Raw genomic sequence first — 23,805 nt, forward strand, 5'->3', positions numbered from 1 at the left:
CAAAATCCAGCAATTTATACAGTTGCTTCTATTTAGCAATAGCAGTAGCACTTAGATGTATATACTGCTTCATAGTACTTTACAACACTCTCTAAGCAATTTACAGAATAAGCATATTGACCCCAACAATCTAGGTCCTTATTTTACTGACCTCAGAAAGATGAAAGCCTGAATCAACCTTGAGCCAGTGAGGATCAAACTCCTGGCAGTGAGCTGAATTAGCCTGCAATACTGCATTCTAACCAATGCACCACTACAGCTCCTTCAAATTTGTGATATCTTAAGTTGTTTTTAATATATAACCTATATTAACAGCAGTTATTATCATGTGGTTTGATGTTATTTTCATGGAGCATAATTCATGCACGTTCAAAAAAAAGGAAAAAAATACATCTGATGATAATTCAGTATCCTCTCTATTAATATTTTTATTTTCTCCTGTGTTATCTATATGATAGTAACATTTTAAAGACTGGAATTAGACATCTGCTGGAAGGATGGCTCAATTAATCATTCCATGAATTCCATAAATCTAGTTGTATTCTTTTTCCATAAACTTTTAAATAACATGGAAAGAGCATTAAAAAGATCTAATATAAAATGCGGATAAAAATTGGAAGTGCTAGTTCATTTATCATACTTTTGAATTAACATATTTCATTATATCAGTATAAATAAGTTTCCTCTTGATGGCACATTTCAGCTCCACTGAAGAAAGCCCTGTGTAGTAAGCTACACTTTAGGATCAGTGTTAGCTTGAATAATTTTCATTTAATTTGCTGTCTTTTCTTTCCCAAAACATAGATTCCAGAATTTTCTGGAGATGGGACAATCAATTGTTAATATTATATACTAAAAAGTACTAATTTATTTCATTCTGATTAATGAAATGTTAAGCATTTTAGCTATATCCCTTTTCTCTAATATTGTTATACTATTCTGCTATCTTTGACTATAATGTTTTTGTTCAATTATCCATGGAACATGTTATATCTGTTCCTACCTATGCTTTATCTAATCTAAACTGTATTATTGATATATTTTCTCACTTTCTCAGTATTTATATTGATATATTGATTGATATATTGTTGGACAGAATATTGTTAACTTGACTATTACTTACTGCCGTGATTCGCAACGTTCCCATAGCAATTATCATCAAGATTCCATTTTACAAAAGAGTTCAATGTTATTGATGAAAAAGTTAGGTCAGTGCCTTTCAAAGAGATGGTGAAATACTATAATAGCCAAAAATAATAATGCATAATATTGAAAAACATAGAAGCTGATCGGCCATCCCTCTCTGTTTTTTTAAGGAATATTTCTTAACTAATGTCTTCAGAAGGAACATATATATTCTTGTATATAGCAAGAATTCCTGGAGAAAGGTTTCCAGAAGTTTAATATCACTGTTTTAAAAATACATTTGTTTAATCTCAGCTGACAATACTGGTAGAACTTTGATATGATACATGTTGAGCAAGAATGTCTAGAAACAAAGTTTTGATGATGAATTTTATAAAATGACTTGAACACATTCTGCACAATATTATTTAGGAACAAAGTTGTGGATATTTTTAAATGGATATTTGATAACTTTTTTGGCAAATAATTAAATTAGAAGTTCCTTTTGCTCACAAAGGGAGCAAGCAGAAACCATTTGTAAGGGGGAACCAGGCTATCCCACCAGGCTTATATATGCCATGTAGTAAGACTTCTGAAATAGAGATTGGATTTCTATCTGTGTGCAGGAAAATAACTAGAACTATAATTCTTAAATTCTTGGCAGAAAACAAAGAAAATTAAAATACCATTATAATAGAATGCTGTGTGGCACAGTGGCAACAATGGGAGTTGGAAGAAGGTGAAGTCAGGTTGATAGCAACAGTATCTCTACACAAATCCTATTCCTTTTCTATGTGTTTCATAATGTCACATGCTCCAAAGAGGCAGAGCTTAAATTCACAAAGCCATTGTAGTCATTCTAATGAAATTAGAAGTTGGTATGGATATGCTAGCTGGATTTTAGGTATAATTTATACCTAAAACACACACTTAATGCTGCTGAGCTCTAAATAGTATTGTATTTGTGACAATATTTCTATGAAATGTTTATTGATGAGGTTCAAAGCTCAGCAGGCATATTTAGCCATAATTGTGAGCATTATAGCATTGGATTAGGTTTATCTTCAGGACAATTATTTTTGCCCCCATTTGTTAATAGTTCTGGCCATTTAGAGGTCTTTTTTACCAGGAAGATTTCAAGAATTTAAATTAATTTTGAGTAGAAAATGCCCAGTCATCAAGCTTAAATTATAAATTATTAGAATGGCAAATGTGAACGTCCTTATTAAAAGAAGTTAATCCACTTTCATGGATAAATGGCCTCCCCCTGCATTTAAAAAAAATTAATGGTTACTTTAATCCTCACTTTTAGTTTTAGACAATTCAGGTTTGTCTCTTCTACATTTGTTTACAGGATTTTTCATTCTGCTAAATTATGTATTTGAAAAGACAATCATAAATATTTAAGAAAACCCTGACATATGCACTTTCTTTCTAATGCTACCTTAGCTACCTGTGATTATAAAAAAGAGTTTGGATATTTCTCTCATGTAAATCAGAACTCTCATCCTAAATATTTCTTATTAGTAGATTAAATCTTGACAGTTTAAACTTAACTATACAAATACGTTCTGTTGAAAAAAGAAACTCTGTCCAGAAAATGTCTGGGAGTATAGAAGCTTCCAAACCTATGCAATATCCCATGCTGAACAGTCTTAACCAATTTAAATTATAAATACAGGAAAATATTATAGGTATGTTAATGAAGTAATTGAAAATAGTAGGAGGCATAAATAACTTGATTACTTCTCCTACCTTACGCATTTCATGTCATTTAAATCTAGAACCTGCTAATGAGACTAAACTGACTGATTTAGAGAACAGTGCTTGTTTAGTTTTTTATTGTAATGATTCTCCCAACAACTGTAAATAGTAGATAATTAAAAACATTAGTGACTTTTTAACACATTTAGACCTCCCCCAGCTACTGTGGGATTTGGAACACCAGTCTTCAGATAAAAGTTGAACATTGTCCTTTGAACATTTTTTTTAAAATTGTGTTGTGTTTATAACAGTCATGTTGTCATTTTTATTATGTAACAGAGAAAAACCATTTGGCTTTCACAAGTTGCTTTTTTTCCGTTTGTTTTTTCCATCCCATGTGTTCCTTCACTTATTTATGGAGCTTTCAATGCTTCGGTTTCAGGTGCGAATGTCTCTCAGGTTTATGTGGTGTTCCAAAATGCGAGCCAGGCTACATCCCCCAAATAGTGTCACGTGGAGACGGAACACCTGGCAAGTGCTGTGATGTCTTTGAATGTGTCAATGGTATGTTATGTTGACAGTGTATTTGGACTAAACATTTTGAGATACTAGTATAAGAATAACACTGATATCTTCCCTACTATGCAGCAAACAAGTTAAAAAGTGTGTTTAAAAATGTAATAGGTCCATTTTCCTCTCATAAAATTTATGTTGCAAATCTTTTGTATATAGGTTATAAACCAACATTTGCATTACTGTATGTTTATTTCGTTCCTTCATATGAACTCATGTACTTTAGTTTGCTTATAAACTCAAATAGCATATTCCGAGGAGCAAGCTGATATATATGCTTAGAGTTTTGAAAAAGTATGCTACCCGTAGTTTCAGCTAAAAAAAAATAAGCCAAAGGGAAGGGTGTGGGGAACAAAAAGTCTTAACTAAAAGACTTGTGTTTTTGTGTTGTGACATGAGTCAGATCTTGCAACTACTGATAAAGATCTTTCTGTGGAATTGTTTCCTGTACACTCTGGTTAAAGCTTCTGGAATGCTTCCTGAGGCAGGAGACATCACCTCTGTCTCTTTCTTAGGAAGAGATCATTTTAAAATATTAAACAGTACTTCAGACAAGTTTTATCTTAGGAGTTGTCAGTAATCACTTAATATGTATTTATCAAAGTGGCTAAAAATATAAATGTATCTTCAAACCACAAAGCACCAACTTAAAGAATAATTGACATTTTTCAGTTTTAGCTAAAGAGTTCTGAGTAGTGCATTCTACTTTACAGTAGCTGAAGAAAGCAGAAAACAGGATTTTGTTTTTGTTTTTATATCTGTGTCTCTTTGTTCATACATACTTATATGCACATATACAAAAATATATTCAGGTATACATGCCCACATACTTTTTAATTTGCCACTGATGGAGGGCAAGCAGTCCCATTTGAATGTACAGGTAGTCCTTGCTTACTGATCACATTAGGGAGCAGCAATTCTGTTGCTAAGTGCCACAGTTGCTAAGTGGAAAATCACATAATTGCAACAGGCTTAAAGCCTCACTTTATATTCAGTCATTAAGTGACTGAATACATGACTGTAACTTATAATTTTATTCCCACTTTCTCCATTTAACTGTGTCAGCCAGTTGCAAAGCAAACAAATAGCGATCACTTTTCCATGGGACATTGCAGTGGTTAGGAATGCAAAGATTAGTCTCAGCTCTTTTTTTTTACACCGGTGTAACTGCATGGTGACTGAAAGAGGCAGTCAGTAAACAAGGACTATCTGGATAACCATTCCAAAATGGCCTTATCAGAAATGAAAAAGTAGGCTTGTGAAGGCCTCCCGACATTCCCATTGCTGTAGGGAAAGTAGTTTATTGTGAAATTAATTAAAATGATAATGTGAATAAGTAGAAATAGTGACATCACATTCTAATAAACTTTATTATCAGCAAAATGGAGTAACTATCCAAAATTACTATTAAGACTCAGAATGTTTTTCCAAATGCTCATCCTTTATGTCGGTATAGTATGGTGTAACCAAGTAAAATTGGATTTATGGTAATTTATCAGTAATCCAAGGCAAAGAAAATTATTCCAATATTAATGAAATTATAGAGCCAGTTTAGTTTAGTGGTTAAACTAATGAAGGCACTTCATTATCATCCTCATCAATGAAATTATAAACTGTACAAATATTATTACTGAATATCTTTAAATCCATAAAAGGTATTTAAATTTTAAAAGTAAGTTAAAATCATTTAATCAGTTATAAATAACATTCATTAAATGCAAATAAAACTTATGAAAGTAGTTAGTATGCAAATTACGAAAGTTCTAGATTATAAACTGAAAAATGTTATATTTCCAAAAGCATTATGCTACTAACCACCTCAAGGCTGTCTTTTTTTTATCTGTATCAAAAAAAATTATTAGCGAAAATAGGATATGGACTGAATAAATGGATATTGAGTGCAAATGCAGTTCAGATATGCTTTGGTTAGAAAAGATATTGTAAATTGTATTATTGACACTATTAGAAAAATGATAGGCAAATATACAATTGATAGGCAATTGTATATTTACTAACAATAAGAATTGTATTTGCTTACTGTGGAAAAATGTCTATTACCAGAAGGAGAGAGGAGGTACTAGAGGGTGTTATATTGGACTTAATTTGAAAAAGCTTACATGTACCACAGAATCACTAATGGACTCAGTCATCACGTTGTCTATTAGGCACTTGATTGTAAAAATAGAAAATTAGTAAAATATTTATAAAAAAATTATTAGTTTACCAGAATATAAAATACAAAGGAAAATGAAAATAGTGGGAAATTAAGGGACGGGAAAATGGAAAAAGAGAAACTGTGGTGTTAGAAAGGGAAGAAGAAAAGGCTTCCAGCTCTTTTTAGCACAGTAGAAGATAATCACATTACATCTTCAACTTTTTACTTTTATACAATAATATATGCTATAATCAAAGCTGTCTTGAGTATAAGACGTTAGAAGACGAGAAGCTAAAGCATACTACATTGATTATCTTTAAATCATACAATATTTAAAATATTATTTAGAATGCTGCATAATTGTTTCAAAACACATAAGCATTAATATAATTATACAAAGAAATAGGTAGCTTAAATGAACTAGTGCAGTGTCTGACTCTTTTAAAGCTACCCAGAAGTATTTCTGTAATTTCTTGGTGTAATAATGATAGTAAAGAAACCAGTTATAGTCCAAGGATTGTTTATTAATTTAGTAGTAATTATATTTAAGTAGTTATGATATTTGACTCTAGAACAGATGTAATACCTGTAAATGGTAAGTTTATTTAAATTTTTCCTCTTTTTGCTGTAATTAATGTTTTTTTAAAAATTGTCAGTACTAATCTAAGAAAGAAAATTATTTTCATGATGGTATAACAAGCTCAAGCTGTGCAGTTTCTATTGTCTTCTGATACTAAATACTTTATTCTTTTTTATTCATTTATTTGTAAACTTTGTATACTATTGTCAATCGGAGCCTCTAATTGGATTACAACCAGTTTGTATTTGAGAAATGGTAAAAAAAATGGGTATTGTAATACTGGGAGCATAGGCAACTGTTGTATGTATTCTTAGCTTTCTGTCTTTGAATTGTGGGAAACAATAGCTAGTATATACCATATTTCGACACTTTTCCTGCAACTATATTTGCATATCTGGCCCTTACAACCCTTCAAGAAAAAAACCATCTAATTACACAATTAAGGATTTCATGCTGCATTTGATTTGAAGGCAAAGTGTGTGCAAGCCTGGTTGTTCATGTTCACTTAGAAATTATGAGTCTAATAATGTTACAACTTGTAAGATCTGTTCCCAGTCTCATTGTATAAAAATATAAAAGTAGTTGTCATCATCCAAAGAGGACTGTGTTTTACACCTGAGACAAAGAAATCCTAAGAGCAAAAACACAATAAAAATAAATAAGTTAGAGCTAGCTGACCTTTCTTAAGATCCTCAAACCTGCTCAAGTTTGACAGCTGAATCCTTCTGGCCACTCTCATGTATTCTCTACCTCCTCAAATTTAAATTCTGTCATCAAACTAAATTTGGGGAATTAAACACAGATTTGCATTACCCTCACCTTTCATTATAGAAATAGAAGTAGGGAAGGTTAGTCAATTACACTGAGTATACAATTACTTCAGTGGTGGGATTCAAATATTTGAACAACTGGTTCGCTGTGTGAATGCCGCTTCCGGAAGTCCATTCTGGGCCTGGGCAACAAAAAATTAGCTACCAGTTCTGCCGAAGTCGTGCGAACCAGCTGAATCCCTCCACTGAATTACTTCCAACTATTAAGTATTAATGAAGAAGGCAAGAAATGTGGTATCTGTTGCATTTCTGTTTTCTGGCCAGTTAGAAATAATTTTGTGATATAGTTGTTTGATTTAGGCTTGACAGGATATGCTATTGTAATATGTGTACTATACTTTATGGCACATAGTATAGTACGCATATTACAACAACATATCCATAAATTCAGCCACTGGTAGATTTTTCAATAAACTTTTCAATAAACTCAATAGTCCTTCCCTTCCTAAAAAAAGCATATCATAATCCATATATTTATTAAATACTATTGATCACCAATTCCTTTATGAGCACTACAAGTGCCATAAAATATTTTTCTATAAGATGGAGCATGCTCTAAGAAAGAATTGGATATATCAGAGTTAGATATTGCTATATATTTAAATGAAAAATACCCCAGAATCTCTGAAACCAGAAATCCAATTTAACAGAAATACTGATTCTTGTCTGAATTAAGACCAGAATTGTACAAAACCAAACAAAGCATTCTAGTGTTTTGTTGTATAACATGTCCATGAAAAATATCTTGTTTCCTGTTTGCTATTTTTAGAAGTGAAGCCAGCATGTATATTTAATAGTGTGGAATATAATGATGGAGACACGTTCCGAATGGACACTTGCCGGTTTTGTCAATGCCAAGGCGGTGTATCTATTTGTTTCTCTGCACAATGTGGCGAGCTACACTGTGATAGATACTACGTACCAGAAGGAGAGTGCTGTCCAGTTTGCGAAGGTAATTTTTTTTGTCACTTCACTTCAGAAATTGATAAACCTTAAAAGCTAAATATAATGTTTTATAGCAATAGTTAAAAATAGATATGAAAGAAACTTGACATTGGTCCAACAGAAATGAGTTTTGTTATTTATATATTTGATACATTTATATACAAATATATATGCAGTATTGTCATTGGGGGTCCTTCTAGATTCACAGCTCTCTTTGGAAGAGCATATTGGAGCTGTGACTAGGGGGGCCTTTGCCCAGGTTCGCCTGGTGCGCCAGTTGCGGCCCTATCTAGACCGGGATGCCTTGCGCACAGTCACTCATGCGCTCGTGACCTCTCGTCTAGACTACTGTAATGCTCTCTACATGGGGCTGCCCTTGAGGTCCACCCGGAGACTCCAGCTGGTGCAGAATGCAGCCGCGCGAGTTGTCTTGGGAGTTTCCCGATACTCCCATGTTACACCTCTGCTCCGCGAGCTGCATTGGCTACCGGTTGCTCTCCGGGTGAGGTTCAAGGTGTTAGTTATGACGTACAAAGCCCTTCATGGCATGGGTCCGGATTACCTACGGCAACACCTGCGACCGGCGTCAACGTCCCTCCGTCCAGTGCGCTCCCACAGAGAGGGCCTCCTCAGGGTGCCGCCGATCAAAGAATGCCGATTGGCGACCCCCAGGGGGAGAGCGTTCTCTGTGGGCGCGCCAGACCTTTGGAACAGCTTACCGGTTGAGCTCCGGACGGCCCCCGACCTTCGCTCCTTCCGGCGCGATCTTAAAACATTCTTTTTCGAAAAAGCTGGCCTGGTCTGACGGGGTGGGGTTGGGTTTTTTAAAATTAGTTTTTAACTTAATATGTATTGATTTTATGGGCATGATGTTTAATTGGTTTTTAATGGTTTTTTAATTTTTGTATCTGATTTTTATTGTGTATTGCCCTGTTCACCGCCCTGAGTCCTTCGGGAGAAGGGCGGTATAGATATCAAATTATTAAATTAAATTAAATTAAATTATGCACAACTCTGATTAATAATATAAAAGTGTAATTTGATACAATCTCCGTTGCTCACAAATATTTCCTATAAAAGTATAATTCTGTTATTTTCCTATGAAAATAGACTACATCTCATAAGGTACTACTAATAATTTGTTGCTCATAACGTTAAGAAGAGTAATTGATTTTTTTGACAGTTTTAAAGTATAGGTAGTCCTCAACTTATGACCCAATTGAGACATTTGTTAAGTGAACTTTGCCCCATTTTATGACCTTTCTTGCTGCAGTTGTTAAGTTAGTGACACGGTTGTTAAATGAATCTGGCTTCCCCATCAACTTTGCTTGTCAGAAGGTCACAAAGGGTGATCACATGACCCCAGGGTACTGCAACTGTCATAAATATGAGTCAGTTGCCAAGCAGCTGAATTTTGATCATGTGACCATGGGGCTGCTGCAACCGTTGTAAGTGTGAAAGTCATAAGTCACTTTTTTTCAGGGCCATTGTAAATTTGAATGGTCACTAAATGAACTGTTGTAAGTCGAGGATTACCTGTATATAACCTTGTACTTGAATCAATGTGGCCTTGCAGTATATAACTTCTGATCTTAACTTGATGAATTCTGAGAACTTCAACCCACTGTTACCAACATGGAATATTCATTAATTATTGTAAGTGAATTAAACCATTTAAGCTTTGTTTAATTATAGAAAAAAATTGTTTGTTCTTTCGCTTTTAGATTCCATTTCTCCAATTAGTAACCCTGCAGGCTGTTATGCTAATGGTCAGATTCAAGCACATGGTGACCGCTGGAGGGAAGATGATTGTACTTTCTGCCAGTGCATCAATGGAGAGTCCCATTGTGTGGCCACAGCCTGTGGACAAAGTTGCTTGAATCCTGTAAAGGTTCCAGGAGAATGTTGCCCAATGTGTGAAGGTCAGACATGAAAAAATAATAATTACCTGTCTTTTTTGTAGGGAAGCATGGATAGCTTTGATTATAGTGTTCCTGTTTTTTAAAACATAACAAAAGCTCTTCCTTTATCTAATAACAGAAAAACTGTGCCATCAGCTTTAACTGTAATGAATAGAGCTCATTTTGGAGTGGAGTAAGGTTTTGTATGACCGCATTAGACATTAGATAATACAGGCTGCTACCGTATTATCTGCAAAACAAAGGGGGAGACATGACATTCTTTGAAAAATCTCTACATCTGTAATTAATTTGAGCATTTGTTTGTGCTAATTTTCACTATAGTCAATTTTTCTCACTTGGTAGAATTTCAGACCCACTTTAATTTTATTATTCAAACATTTTCACTTTGATATACAGCTTTCATGGAATGGGTAATGATAATACATTGTCATGTAGTCAGTCAGATATGATCAGATATCAGCCTTACTGAAGGCAGTCTTCCTTCTGCCTTACTTGTAGCTCTCCAGCTACGACTATATGTTCAGAAACCATTCAAACTTATGATGGCACTGATTGGTTGTGACTGGTCCTCAGCATTTCAGCCATCTCAGTATCCTCTGCAATCAAGTGATCACAATCTGGATGCTTGGCAAACTTACAACTGGTTACCAAATGTCTTGCAATTGTGTAATCACCATTTACAACTTACTCTGCCTTGTGTACCCTCTTTTAGGCGCATCTACTACACCCATGCTAATACTCACAGTGCCACACACACATCCCCCTGCACACTATCCCTGGTTGGGCTTTCAGGGATTGTCATTATTAAGTGATGTGGTTGTGCTTTACCAATGGTAATTCCTTTCCCAATTGCTGTTGTAAATCAAGGATTATCTTTAGTAGGTCTTTTGAATCTTAGATAAGGCTAAATTGGCTTGATTACAGCATCATTGTAAAACTCTTAGGAAGTGTTCACTAATCCCGAAAGTGGAACATAAGACTTTTTCTAACTTATCCCCCATATTTTCCTTTTTTCAGGCTTCAGAAAATACATATTTCAGTTTTCAATACCATGTTTGAGTTTTGCAGACAGAAATGCTGTACTGCAGCTATTCAGTGACCCAGTATATGGAAGGCTAGTGATAGATCATAAGTATTTTGCATTTTTTTAACCTTAGAACTCTCTCCCTGACTAATCTTTCTCATTGCCCATAACTTGTTACTTTGATTTCTTGTCTGAATGCTTAAGGGAACTTTATAGCAAATTTCCACTTCAGATGTAGCTCATACACACACACACACACACACACACACACACACACACACATATACATATACACACCAAGATTCTGAATGGGCTCTTTCTTTTAATAAAGAACAGGGTTCAACTAATCTCTCTTCAGCGATTTACTATATTCAGATTTTTTTCTAAGAAATGTTTCCAGAACCCTTTTTTGACCTTTTTTGACCTTATGATTTTGTAAACTCCATACTACTATTTATTCTGTAAAGGTTTAGTTAAAAGATAAAGCTAAGCAATGTAGTTCTAAAATATTTTGTTGCTGCATTAGTAATTTGGACACCAGGAAGGAAATTCTCTACATCTGAACTTGGAACTGGTATTTTTCATGTAATGAACTCAGGGAAAAGAAAAGCTGTCTGGAATGCTAACTATGAAGATGGAAAACATTTAGTCACCCTTGGAATGATATGAATGTTTTTCCAGGAAGCTTAAGTAAACACGTATTCTATAGTGCAGGAGGCAGTATTTAACTTTTTTTTTTTGGAAGATTGACAATGTTCCACAAAGAGCACGGAAGTTTAAAAAGATCATTAAAAATAGTTCTGTGAGAGGCAAACAAACTATTGAGTTAGCTAAATATTTCTGCTTATTTTGAGGCATTTGACTGTATTTTTAAATAATGCAAAAATATTTTAGAAATGTTAAAAAACATTTACAACTATAGCTTACATTTAATAGTACCCTCTATAAAAATAATGACTTGTACAAAGATATATTCCACCTTTTGACTGTGTTGCATATCCTGCTGCACTACCAAGAATTGCTTTCCAGAAGGTTGGAAGAAATGAACAGACTCTAGGATTTGGCCTATTTACCATTTTAAACCACAAAACCAGAGTAAGAATTGCATTTATATATCATATATTATTAATTTTAAGCACCCTTTAATAGTTACATTTTTACTTCATAAACATAAATTATATAAATTACTTTTGACTTCTTCTGCCAAAAACTTTCTGTTCTTTTCCTTCTCATGAACAGAAATAATTGTTAGGGAATGCAAAATGCTGTGGGAGTCACTTAATAACTTTCCAGATGCCTGAAAAGGAATACATGTTTGTGTATGTATGTAAGTTTTTGCTTGTCTGAATAGGAGAAATATCCTTAAAGCTTATACCTATAGTGGAAACACATTACCATGGTTTCCATACTTAATGGAACACCAGAAAACCCACCACAGAGTAAAAACAGAGAAAATTAATGAGATTTCCAGGAAAATTCAGACTTCAGAATGTTGGTGACATGTACTGCAAACAAGCATAATTTAAGATAAGTGAAGCTAAATGGCAATATAATAGCCTTCCAAGGTTTTTCATTGGGTTGCAGAATTGGGGGGGGGGAGCCAAAAGAAGAAGAAGTTTGATAAATGCTTTGAACTGTAGGCTACATTTGACTTGAGTTTCAAGTTGCACAGCTTACAAATAATAATTCTGGTCAGAGGACATTTATTATGCAAAAAAAAATTGTCCAGATGCTTTCCCCATGTAGTATTAGTTAAGAATCAGGTTCTGGAACAAGGTTGCCAAAGATAGAAGAAACCAGTGAAAAATCAGCTGATGAAATAGAGCAGAGGGAAGCAAGAATGTCAGAAAAGAGAACGAGAAAAAACGAACCAGAAGAAAATAGATAAGTCAGAGGACCTTGAAAATGCTTGCCCATTCACTCTACAATATATTTTTTGTTGCTGTGCTCAAATGATGATGATGATGATGATGGAAGGGACCTTGGAGGTCATCTAGTCCAAGGCCCTGCTCAGGCAGGAAACCCTATACCATTTCAGACAGATGCCTGTCCAGTCTTAAAAACTTCCAGTGTTGGAGTATTCACAGCTTCTGGAGGCAGTTTGTTCTAACTGTCAGAAAATATAGGTATGTTGAGAGGAAACATAGATAAGTTTTGTACTAAACTTTTTGAACAAACAGTAGTTTCTGCCTGCTTCACAATTTAGTGTGAAATGGCAATCTTCAGCTTATTTAAAAATCCTTTGTTCATATCAGATGATTGAAGGAATGAAAGAGGACTTCATATTTTAGACTGGGTTCAAAATGAAGTGAAAGATGCCTCTCAAATCTGGATTAGACTTCTCCATCACTGCATGTTGGGGGACGTATATGTTTGTAATTTGAACAGTTGCATAGCTGCACATCTGCACATGTTAATATTCTGGCCAGGGGTGCTCAAACAGCGAAGCACAGAGCAGGATCAACCAATTAGCCTGCAGGAGTACGCCTTCACATAACACACAGTTGTGATTTAGGAGGTATCCACCTCTGCCTGTCTGTAACCATCGGCAACCTATGCTTACCCATCAACCCCTTCACAGCATAGGTATGTGGCGACACCTACATGCAGTTGCAGCAATTCTAAATCAAGTTTCAGAAGGAACATGTGGTGTGTTGAACACTCCAGGGTGTACATTTCATTCTTTAAGTCTGTAGATCTTGTAAACCTACCAACTCTGAGTTTTCAAACAACCTAGAAATCCAATTCCTGCCTGTTCTACTAATGAATGAAAAAGTAAAGTTATGCTACTTTCTGTTTAGTTGATAAAAATGAACAGGAGTACATATTGTTTGGGAGAATGCAGCTATTGTTTGAATATTCCACAATAAGTTACGCTAAAATATGTTCTCCTATGTTCCTGTCCATAACAGTTTCTTCCATCATAATACTTTGCAGTATTTCTCTTAAGTCTTCTTATTAGGTGCTAGATTCTTTTTCTGGTTATTCTGGAAACCGAATTGTTTAGTTTACTAAATCAGAGGAGAAGTTCAGATAACTATTTAATACCTCCTTTATTCAAAACTGAAGAAACATTGCAGAACTGAAGAAATTCCTCACCTTGGTCTTTTTTTCCTGAAATTTGTTTTGTGAGACATGGATGCAAAGTTCTGTTTGTGCTAATGGGCTTTTGTATTTTAGGCAGAGGTCCCCAGCCTTTTGAGTACCAGGGACCAGAGGGGGCATGGTTTTGTGTGCTGCCTGCATCCTGTAGATGAGGCTTTCCTTGTTTGTGCAGACCGGTTGTTGGCATGCCACGGACCGGTCTGGTCCACACACTGGGGGTTAGGAACCTCTGTTTTAGGGAATAGAGAATTTTCCTTTTTTTGGCAAAAACCATGAGTAAATAAAACTTTTCCCTCACACTTATTCTGCTTTTACATTGAACATTCAGTGTGAGAGAAAAAGAGATTTTGTGCATTTTTATAATATAAAAAGTATCTACACCGGTTGTTTAGCAATGGCAAAAGACAACCAAATCTAATTGATAACAAATATCAAGTATGCTGGTAGGTTTAAACAGATGGAGTATATAGTGTTATTAGATAGTTTTAACTGAAATCCATTCAGTGAAAGGCAGTAAAAATGGATGACATTTGAAAAGCCTAAATGAATGCCAAGATTAATTAGAGGTGATTACTGATTAATGCTTGTTTTTGACACAGCATGATATGGATGATTGGGCAAATTATTTAAAGGGTTTTGGACAAAGAATCTTGTATATACAAAGAAACTATATAGTTCCAAGGCAAAGTTTTTAACCATCCTGAGTTGTGTGAAAAGCAATCCTGGCTTACTAAAAATCCTAGGAAAGAAATAGAGAATTCGGATATCTTCTTGTGAATGCCTTTAGATCTCTTAGAATTCTATTGAGTCTGACCTACCCTTCTAATAGAACTTTTTTCACCATTCTTGCAAATAGATGCAGGATCTAAAATGTTCAAGATTTTCTGTGTACAGTGTGTAATGAGGCAAGCAGGTTTATCAATTTCAGTTTTAGATTGAAAGTGGACTAGTTATCACAAAAAACAAAATAGGGACAGAAAATTGGAAAACCAGCATTATGAATTTTCATGGATACGACTGTGAACACTTTTATTAAATGTTTGGTGAGCTACTCTGATAGAATTGTTCAGCAAACCATAGTTAAAGAAAGAAATGGCTGAAATAAAAATTAAAGTTCACTTTTGGCATACTTAAAATACTTTTTAGACTCAAAAATCAAATGGCTGAATATTTACAGAAGCAGGTATGAGTCACTGGATTAAAGAATTCACTAATTGTATTAAATGAAAGCTGAAACTAGAAAAATAAGTAGCTGTTTGAAGTGTTGCATTATAGTTATAACTTTAAAATAAAATAAAATAGCAATATTAACTTACATTATTGATTACTGCAGTGTGAACAAAAAATTTCCACTTAAGAGTCTTTTTCCATAATGTTTTAAGCTTAGGAAATCATTTTAATGGTATCATAATTACATTTACAGTAACACATTAATACATTTGTGTGTGTGTGTGGGTGGGTGGGTGGGTGGAATGCTTATTACGTAAATAATATTAATATTAAATGATAATTTTCTTACAATCTGCCATTTCTAAAATATACAGCAGTGAAATGTAATTTTCTGTTTATTGTCTCATCATCTATTCACTCAGGCTTCTCCTGCAGTTTGGCAAGGACAGCACTGCAAGGGTAACCTAGATCACATGACCATGTGGTGTTTTTCCCCCCCCAAACTTAACTGTTTGCCTATTCAAATAGCTAGAGGCCTGACTGTAGCTGGCTTTATTTGTTGAGTCTTGTTCAGTGAAGTGAGAAGAGCTGCGGGGGTGTTTGTTTTGTTTTGTTTTAAAAGCTACATTTTTGTGGGGGGTGGGAAATGAAATTATTTCTTTTGTTCTCTTTCTCAGCTTATTAGGACTCAGGCATGCATATAAAATTGCTGTATCTCAAGAGGTATCTCTGTGAATGGAAGAAGATAGCGATAAAACTTATTTTTAAAAAGCATAAAAGGGAAAATGAATCTAATGGAAGTAGTTACCGAATATTTTAAATATTATAAAGGAAAAGTCCACAGCAATTTACCTTGTAGTGTAGATATTCTAACATATTATTCAGAGAAATATCCAATGGTTATCTTTCCAGATTTTAGAAAAAATAGACAGTACTGTAATTGGAAAACAGGAGATATTTGTGAATAAAAACAGCACTCTCAGTGGATGAGGGACAGAGCTAAATAAATATGGTTCATTTATTATTTATAGATATTATATTAGTATGAATATTGTTTTTCAGATAGAAATATATATTTTAAATACATTTAACCCCAAAATTATATGTATATAATTTTATATAATATGGTACAACTGTTATATAATAAAATAGAATAGAATAAGCATAGCATCTGAAAGAAATTTCAGTACTGATTCAGACGTCTCATAGGATTTGTATATTTGGAAAAGACAAATATAGAGACATTTCAAGCTGCATAATCTTTTTCTCTCCTTCATGGAACACAGTGCAAGGAAGATACTAAAATAAAAATGTAAGAAAAATTCACTATGAGTGGTAAAAGTTGATGTGTGGGGCTACCCAGTGTTTGGATAAAGATGACATCTAGCTCTACCTGTTCATTCCATAGTGAGGCAGTAAAGGGACTTGATTAGCATGTGGCATTAATAACAGAATAAGAATACTAAGAAAATGGTAATATTTATAAATGATTTTTGCATCAGAACAGTGAGGACACAGGAATTTGGGGGCTACAGTGGCTGGGAATGTCTCAGCTCAAGTTGGTTTACCAGCTGCAACCTTTCATGAACAATGCCTTTCATACACATGGCTTTAGTAGCATCATGTTTAATTGTTGTAATGTCCTTTAATGTCGTTCACAGTTCAAAGATTCTACCAAAGTTGGTTACTGAGCACTGTGATATGATTAGTGTTTATACATTATCTACCACATATATTTAGAATAGACACCATTGTTGGTTTTAGATATATACAAGCCCTTCCACAATATTTGATGCATGTTTATACCTCTGTAATATTTCTTGACTTTTCTCTCCATTTGTTTAACCCAATAAGTAATATTAAGCATTATGTATGCATAGAAATATTTGATATTTATGTACACCTGACATATTAACAACTGATACAGTTCATTATTTTCTAAATTCAAATTTTGTCTTGTTTGTCTTACATACAGTGCAAATGTTTTCAGAATTCAGCAACTAGACATTAGCCATACTTGCTCATTTACTCCCATACCTTGATTAAAAATTTACCTTTGCTGAAATAGTTTACTTTTTTATGCAGAAGTTTCTGCAAAACAAGTTAATGTATGGCTGGTTCATAAAATATGAGTATTTTATAATATGTTTACTAAGTTATAGTAAGAATGCAGTACTAAAAATAATCTTGTTACCAGTTGAGTCTGGAAAATCTTCCTTTATTCTATTACATTGTTAGCAGAAATGCTTATATTTTAAAACCAGTACAATTGTATCTTGTAGCAAATTAAAATATTTTATGTATTTTTGCTAATGGTAAATATGTTATGAGGGATATGTTTATTTTGCTTAGAAGTACTTGCAACAGATAGCTGTTTAATTTCTTATAAGAAACAGCTTGAAAGATCCAAATTATTTACAACATATATACTTAATTGGACCTAAAGGTTCTGTAAATATTTGATTAGTTTACCAATGTAATACTTCTTAACTTGATTTCAGATTCAGTGAACCTGTTAACTTTTAGTTTGCTTGATATATACTATAATTTAATATAAATAGTAATTCTAACTTCAAATTAGTATTCTAAAGGATACTAGTTGACAAATAACTGATGCGGAGAAGATCAAAGAAAGATGGAAGAAGTAGCCTATACTGATATGGATAAGGACTAGATACTGATATGATAAGGACTAGAAGGTGAGGCTAGATCAGCACTATGGCCATTACCAAGTTAGAAGTGATCACAAAGTAATATTTAGAAATATAACAGGTAACAGAAAAAAGAATTGAGTATACTTCCAAGCAAACTGTATCAGCAAATCTGGAGAATAACACCATGGGCAACATTTTACAAAAGGACAATTTATATACAAGTACCAAAAAAAGGAGATGAGAACATGCAAGCTATTGCTGAATTGCAAAATTACATTTAGGATTATCCAACAAAATTGAGACATTCAAGCTGATTTTAGAAAAGAACAAGGGGACAAGAAGCATTGTTGTTGATGCATTCTAGATAATTGAGAAAAATTCAAGAACACTAAAAACAGTCAATACATGTTTCATTGCCCTTGTCAATCATGTCAATCTGTGGAATCTTCTTAGGAAAATGAGCTTCCCAGATTATTTCCTTGTTCTCATACAAACCTATAAACAGGAAAGGAAGGCAGAATATAAACCAGGGGTCCCTAACCCCTGGTCTGTGGACCAGTACCAGGCCACGGCATAACAGCAAACGGTCCACACAAACAAGCAAAGCCCCATCCATGGGATGCAGGCAGCACACAAAACCACATACCCTCTGGTCCGCGAAAAAACGTCTCTCCATGGAACTGGTCCCTGGTGCCCAAAGGTTTGGGGATCTCTGATATAGACAGTCTGTGATGGACCTGAAAGGCTCTAGGTTGGCAAAAGAGTGAGATAAGGTCACCCTAGATACTGAACATACATTAGGGAGAATGGATTGGAAGTTGAGTGTGGTTTTAAAAGTAAAGGAATAACCTGCAGCATGATCATATTGTGATGATTGAATGATACAAGTGATCAAGTTTTAGTAATGAAAATAAAAGAACACCATGAGAAAATGGGGCCGAGTTTAAATACAAATAACAAGAAAACCACCTAGAACCACCTAGCAGACAACAATCTGAAGCAAGTGTGGCAAGGACTGCAGCACTTAACCAACCACAAGGGCAGTACGAGGAGCATGGTTAACACCAATGCCTCGTTGGCTGAGGAGTTGAATATCTTCTTCGCTCGCTACGAGGTAAAAAGACTAGACCCCATAGCCTCTGCTGGCTGGCCTTCTGATTTTCAGCAACTCACCCTATCTGAAGACCAAGTGAGAACTGTATTGAAGGCTGTGAATCCCAGCAAAGCCGCAGGCCCCAATGGGGTGCTGGGGATAGTGGTAATGAACTGTGCCAACCAATTAGCAGGGGTGCTGACAAGGATTTTTAACATCTCCTTGCAAACGGCATGTGTACCATCATGCTTGAAAGCAGCTACCATTGTCCCAGTCCCCATGAAAACTGCAGTTGAGTGCCTGAATGACTACAGACCTGTTGCATTAATGTCTGTAGTCATGAAATGCTTTGAAAGACTGGTTCTCCAATATCTCAGGACATGCCTCCCACTGGATTTCGATAAACATCAATTTGCCTATAGGGGGAACAGGTCATCAGACGATGCCATAGCTACTGCTTTACACTCTGTAGCAAGTCATCTTGAGAAACCTGGAAGCTATGTCAGGATGCTTTTTGTTGATTATAGCTCGGCTTTCAACACCATTTTGCCGAGCACTCTCATCGAGAAGCTGACTGACTTGAAATTTTCCCCCTCCATCTGCGATTGGATTCAAGACTTTCTCAGGGACCGTTTACAAACAGTGAGGGTCGGGTCTGCTTTGTCCACCCCCCTGAAGCTTTGCACCGGCTCACCACAGGGCTGCGTGCTTAGCCCCTATCTGTACTCTTTGAACACATATGACTGTGTATCATCCGACCCATCTACTGCGATAATTAAGTTCGCAGATGATACTACCGAGGTGGGTCTTATTACAGGTGGGGATGAGACAGCATACAGGGCGGAGGTACAAAAACTATCCATATGGTGTTGTAACAACAACTTGCACCTGAACATCGGCAAGATGAAAGAGATGGTGCTAGACTTCCAGAGGAAAAAGGAAGAAACTGCCCCACTTTACATCAGGGAGGACTGTGTGGAGAGAGTTTCCTCCTTTAAATTTCTGGGAGTCTACCTCTGCGAAGATCTGACCTGGAAAGTTAATACAACCCAGGTGGCCAGAAAGGCCCAACACCTCACTTTCTCAGGGTCTTGCAGAAGAACAGGGTAGAAGAATGGCTAATGACCCTCTTTTACTGGTCTACTATAGAAAGCGTCCTCTCGTACTGTATTGTGGTTTGGTATGCTGGTCTGACAGCTGCGGATAGGAAAACATTACAGAGGGCCTGACACCACTGGATGACATCGCCAGGGCTCGCTGCCTTGGAAGAGTGAGAAAAATTCTCAGGGATGACTCACACCCTGGACGGTATCTCTTTACTCTCCTACCATTGGGTAGGAGTTATAGGAATAGAGCCAGCCGTACCAACAGGCTGAAGAACAGCCTTTATCTATGGGCTGTTAGGCTTTTGAATGGGATATAATTTTATAAACTTTATGCATGATTGACTTGCGAGGCCGGTGTGTTGTGCAATTAGCTCACATGATGTAGTAAGATGGAGGGTTTGTGTCACTGTAAGTTGGGGGTGGGGGCACAAAGGGAGGCTCAGCCAATCTCAATGTATACATGGTTGTACTTTGACAATAAAGGTTCACTCATTCAAAAAAAAACTAATGACAACAGGGCCAGCAATCAGCCTTAGATTTTGACAATGAAGATATTGAAATGGTGGATAGCTTCTGTCTAAAAGAACCAGTTGTCAGGAAATATATCATGGCTAACACTCAGTTGGCAACTATGAAGGTTTTGGAAAATATATTCCAAAGCCACAATGTATGTATGGGAATCATGCACCCACTGGTTTTCCTCATGATACCATTAGAAGAAAAGGTTAACTTTAAAGAAACAGGACAGAGTATTGAAGTTTTTGTACTGTGGTATTGGAGAAGATTCCTGATAATACTATGGGTAGCTAAGAAAAAAAAAGAAATGGATTATAGAACAAATCAATCAGAATTCTCACTTGGGGCCCAAATGACCAGGTACAGGTTCTCACATGATGGGCACATTGTGCAAAGATGTAGTCTGCTGAAGAGTCCATAATTATAGAAAGGATAAGAAAAAGATGATTGGCAGCATGGTGGAGAGACTTAATTACACTGATTAATGGTTGCGTGATCAGAAGATCTGAAGGGCCAGGATAGGAACACATTATTCTAGTGAAGGTCTACCTTGCTTCTGAGAATCAATACTGACTCGACAGCAGATAATAACATATCAGGGTGGGAGCTATTTATTGGAATACAAACATTTAAATTGTTGCATTTTTGAGATCAATAAATCATTGTTAAGCCAAATTTGGGGAATTGGACAAAGTAAAATTTTGTCTTCATTTAAATTCCATCCTAATTGCAAAAATATATATTATTAAACTGCTCATATAGTAAATAATTAGAAGAATGCTAAAGCAAAATTTGAAGAGTTTGTTGGCTAATTTAATTAATACACTTCCTTTTCTAACTTCAGTTTGAAAAGGCTTCTTGTTAAAATCTAATTTAATTCTAAAGCTTTAATTTTCAGCATTGATCAGGTCAATGGGATTTTATTCCTGAATAACTTGTACTGCTCCTTTCTTTAAGAAACTCTTAAGGATTTTAATTACCTCTAGGTTATAATTAGCACAATTCTCTTTTTTTCATAAATCTGTTATTGAATACTGGCATGCAATTTATAACATGATTTGTTTGCTTAAAAATACTACTCATTAAAAATAATTAGAATGCAATACTAAGGGTAACTCACATTTAAAAAGTACAGCTTTATATGGTTACCAATAGTAAAAGCATCAAAGTTTACAACAAACTAAAACCAAGTTTACCCAAATTTTAAAAATGGATAAATAAGTCTTTAGTGTGTCCACACTATTACTTATGTAAAAGGCATTTCTTAGTATGTCCCAGTCGTAAACTCTGTTGGGCTTTTATTAATGAACATGAGATGTAAATTGATTTGGAAGGCTGTCCACTAGGCCAGTTCTGTAAGCATAGCACAGACATGTCAAACACAAGGCCCGGGGGCCAGATCCGGCCCGCGAAGTGGTTTCATGCGGCCCGTGAAGCCATCCTGGAAACAGTGAGGGAACGGCCCCCACTGCCTTGGCCCTGGCCCAGAGACCCTCCTTCTGCCAGAGACCCTCAGATCTGTCCCACTCCTGCCCAGGCCCTCATAGGCACCCTTGATGCGAACGATGTAGAGCTGGCCATGCCCACCCAGTAGGCCATACACACTTTAGCCACGCCCACCCAGTAGGCCACGCCCACCCAGGCCACACCCACCCAGCCCCCGGAGGGCAACCGCAATGCTGATGCGGCCCTCAATGAAATTGAGTTTGACACTCCTAGCATTTTAACCCTATTAATAACCTTACCAATGCATTAGCTGCAGTTTCTGAGCCACTTTCCAAGGCAGCTTTTCTTACAAGCTATTGCTCTAGTCCAATTTTGACAGGAACTGTCATAAATAGAGCCTTGGTGGAGCAGTGGGCTAATGCCTCCTTAAGTAACACCAGCTGCCTGCAATTAGTGCAGATTCGCATCCCACCAGGCTCAAGGTTGAGTCAGCCTTCCATCCTTCCGAGGTAGGTAAAATGAGGACCCAGATTGTTGGGGGCAATAAGCTGACTTTGTAATAATGCCACTTGGGGGGGGTCGAAAGCCCTAATAAGCAGGCATATACATAGAATGAAGGCTATTGCTAAGCACATTGTGCTTTAGATTGTAAGCCGCCCTGAGTCTTTGGAGAAGGGCGGGATATAAATGGGATTTAAAAAAAATAGTTAACTTAGCCATATCTGGCAAAAAGCTCTAGTCATAGAATTTTTGTCTCCATTATTAGCAATGATTTTAAATCTAAAGAACTCCTGTAATACTTACATTTGTGATTGAATTAGAGTTTCATTTCAGGCCTTTAAAGGAATAGTCTATATATCAAAGCCTTATTATTTGTTTGTTTGCTTGTTTATATTTAACATTTTTAATCTCCCTTCAACATTTCCATTAGTGATTTTTAGAATTTAATATGATACACTGTATCAAAGATTTATAATTTGTAACCATATCTTCCCTTTTTCATTAGAGCCGACCTACATTACAATTGGTCCACCTACATGTCCTCCTTTGGTGAACTGTACACTAAAGGAGACAGACTGTATTTATGACTTCAAAGTAGATCAATATGGTTGTCGCATCTGCCAGTGTAAAACTAGTAAGTACAAATACCATATTCAGTTATCTTGTTTGAAAAAAATATTCTTAAATTTCCTATTGGTGTTTTCCCTCAAAATTCAGTTGGCTCATGCACACTATTGTTATTGTTATGGTAAATCCTGTTTTTCATTTTGTAAAATAAAATATTTCCAAATATCCATTTTGCTGTGTTTCAGTAGAACAACACACAAATCAGAACACCTTTATTATCTTCAGCAGATGGATTGCCTCTTTGTTAAATCACATATTAAAATACAGATTGTTTTTTAAGTTTTGATGTGTTGATGCAAAGCAGTTCAGCACCAGTGGCATATTGATAAAAGCAATTATTACTACCTAATAAGTAACCGTTATTAATCAGTAAATTTGGAAACTCAAATTGTTAGGATTGTATAATAATATTAAGTATTTTTAAAAATGTTGCTCCCATATTAGCGTGATGGTGTTTACTATCCAAAATGTTTTCTCATCCCTGTTATATAGGCTAATCAAGCTGTTTATAGCATGGCTGCTGCTTCTAAATACCTGAAGCGGTTAAAAATAATTATAGATGATTTGTCATAGCAGTTTTACTTATTGGAACAAAAGCTATAAAATACATTGGATCATTAAAAAAAACTCCAAAAAGCAATACTATCATAATAGCTAACATTATTGTGAAAGACTTTAACATGTAATTATAGCTGTCACTTTTCAAACCCAAGAGAGCTTTTGAAAGAT

The 23,805-nt window shown here is 35.4% G+C and overlaps 1 protein-coding gene across 1 annotated transcript in view; it reads left to right on the forward strand.

Moving 5' to 3' along the window:
• Positions 1–23,805, forward strand: part of CRIM1 (cysteine rich transmembrane BMP regulator 1) — a 147,743-nt gene that overhangs the window by 93,212 nt on the left and 30,726 nt on the right. The window contains exons 5-8 of the mRNA XM_083373320.1: positions 3,272–3,393; positions 7,737–7,919; positions 9,637–9,834; positions 22,955–23,083. Of these exons, the coding sequence (XP_083229446.1) occupies positions 3,272–3,393; positions 7,737–7,919; positions 9,637–9,834; positions 22,955–23,083 (632 nt within the window). The remainder of the gene's footprint in view (positions 1–3,271; positions 3,394–7,736; positions 7,920–9,636; positions 9,835–22,954; positions 23,084–23,805) is intronic.

This window comes from Vipera ursinii (genome assembly GCF_947247035.1).
Source record: "Vipera ursinii genome assembly, chromosome: 1".
Taxonomy (NCBI): domain Eukaryota; kingdom Metazoa; phylum Chordata; class Lepidosauria; order Squamata; family Viperidae; genus Vipera; species Vipera ursinii.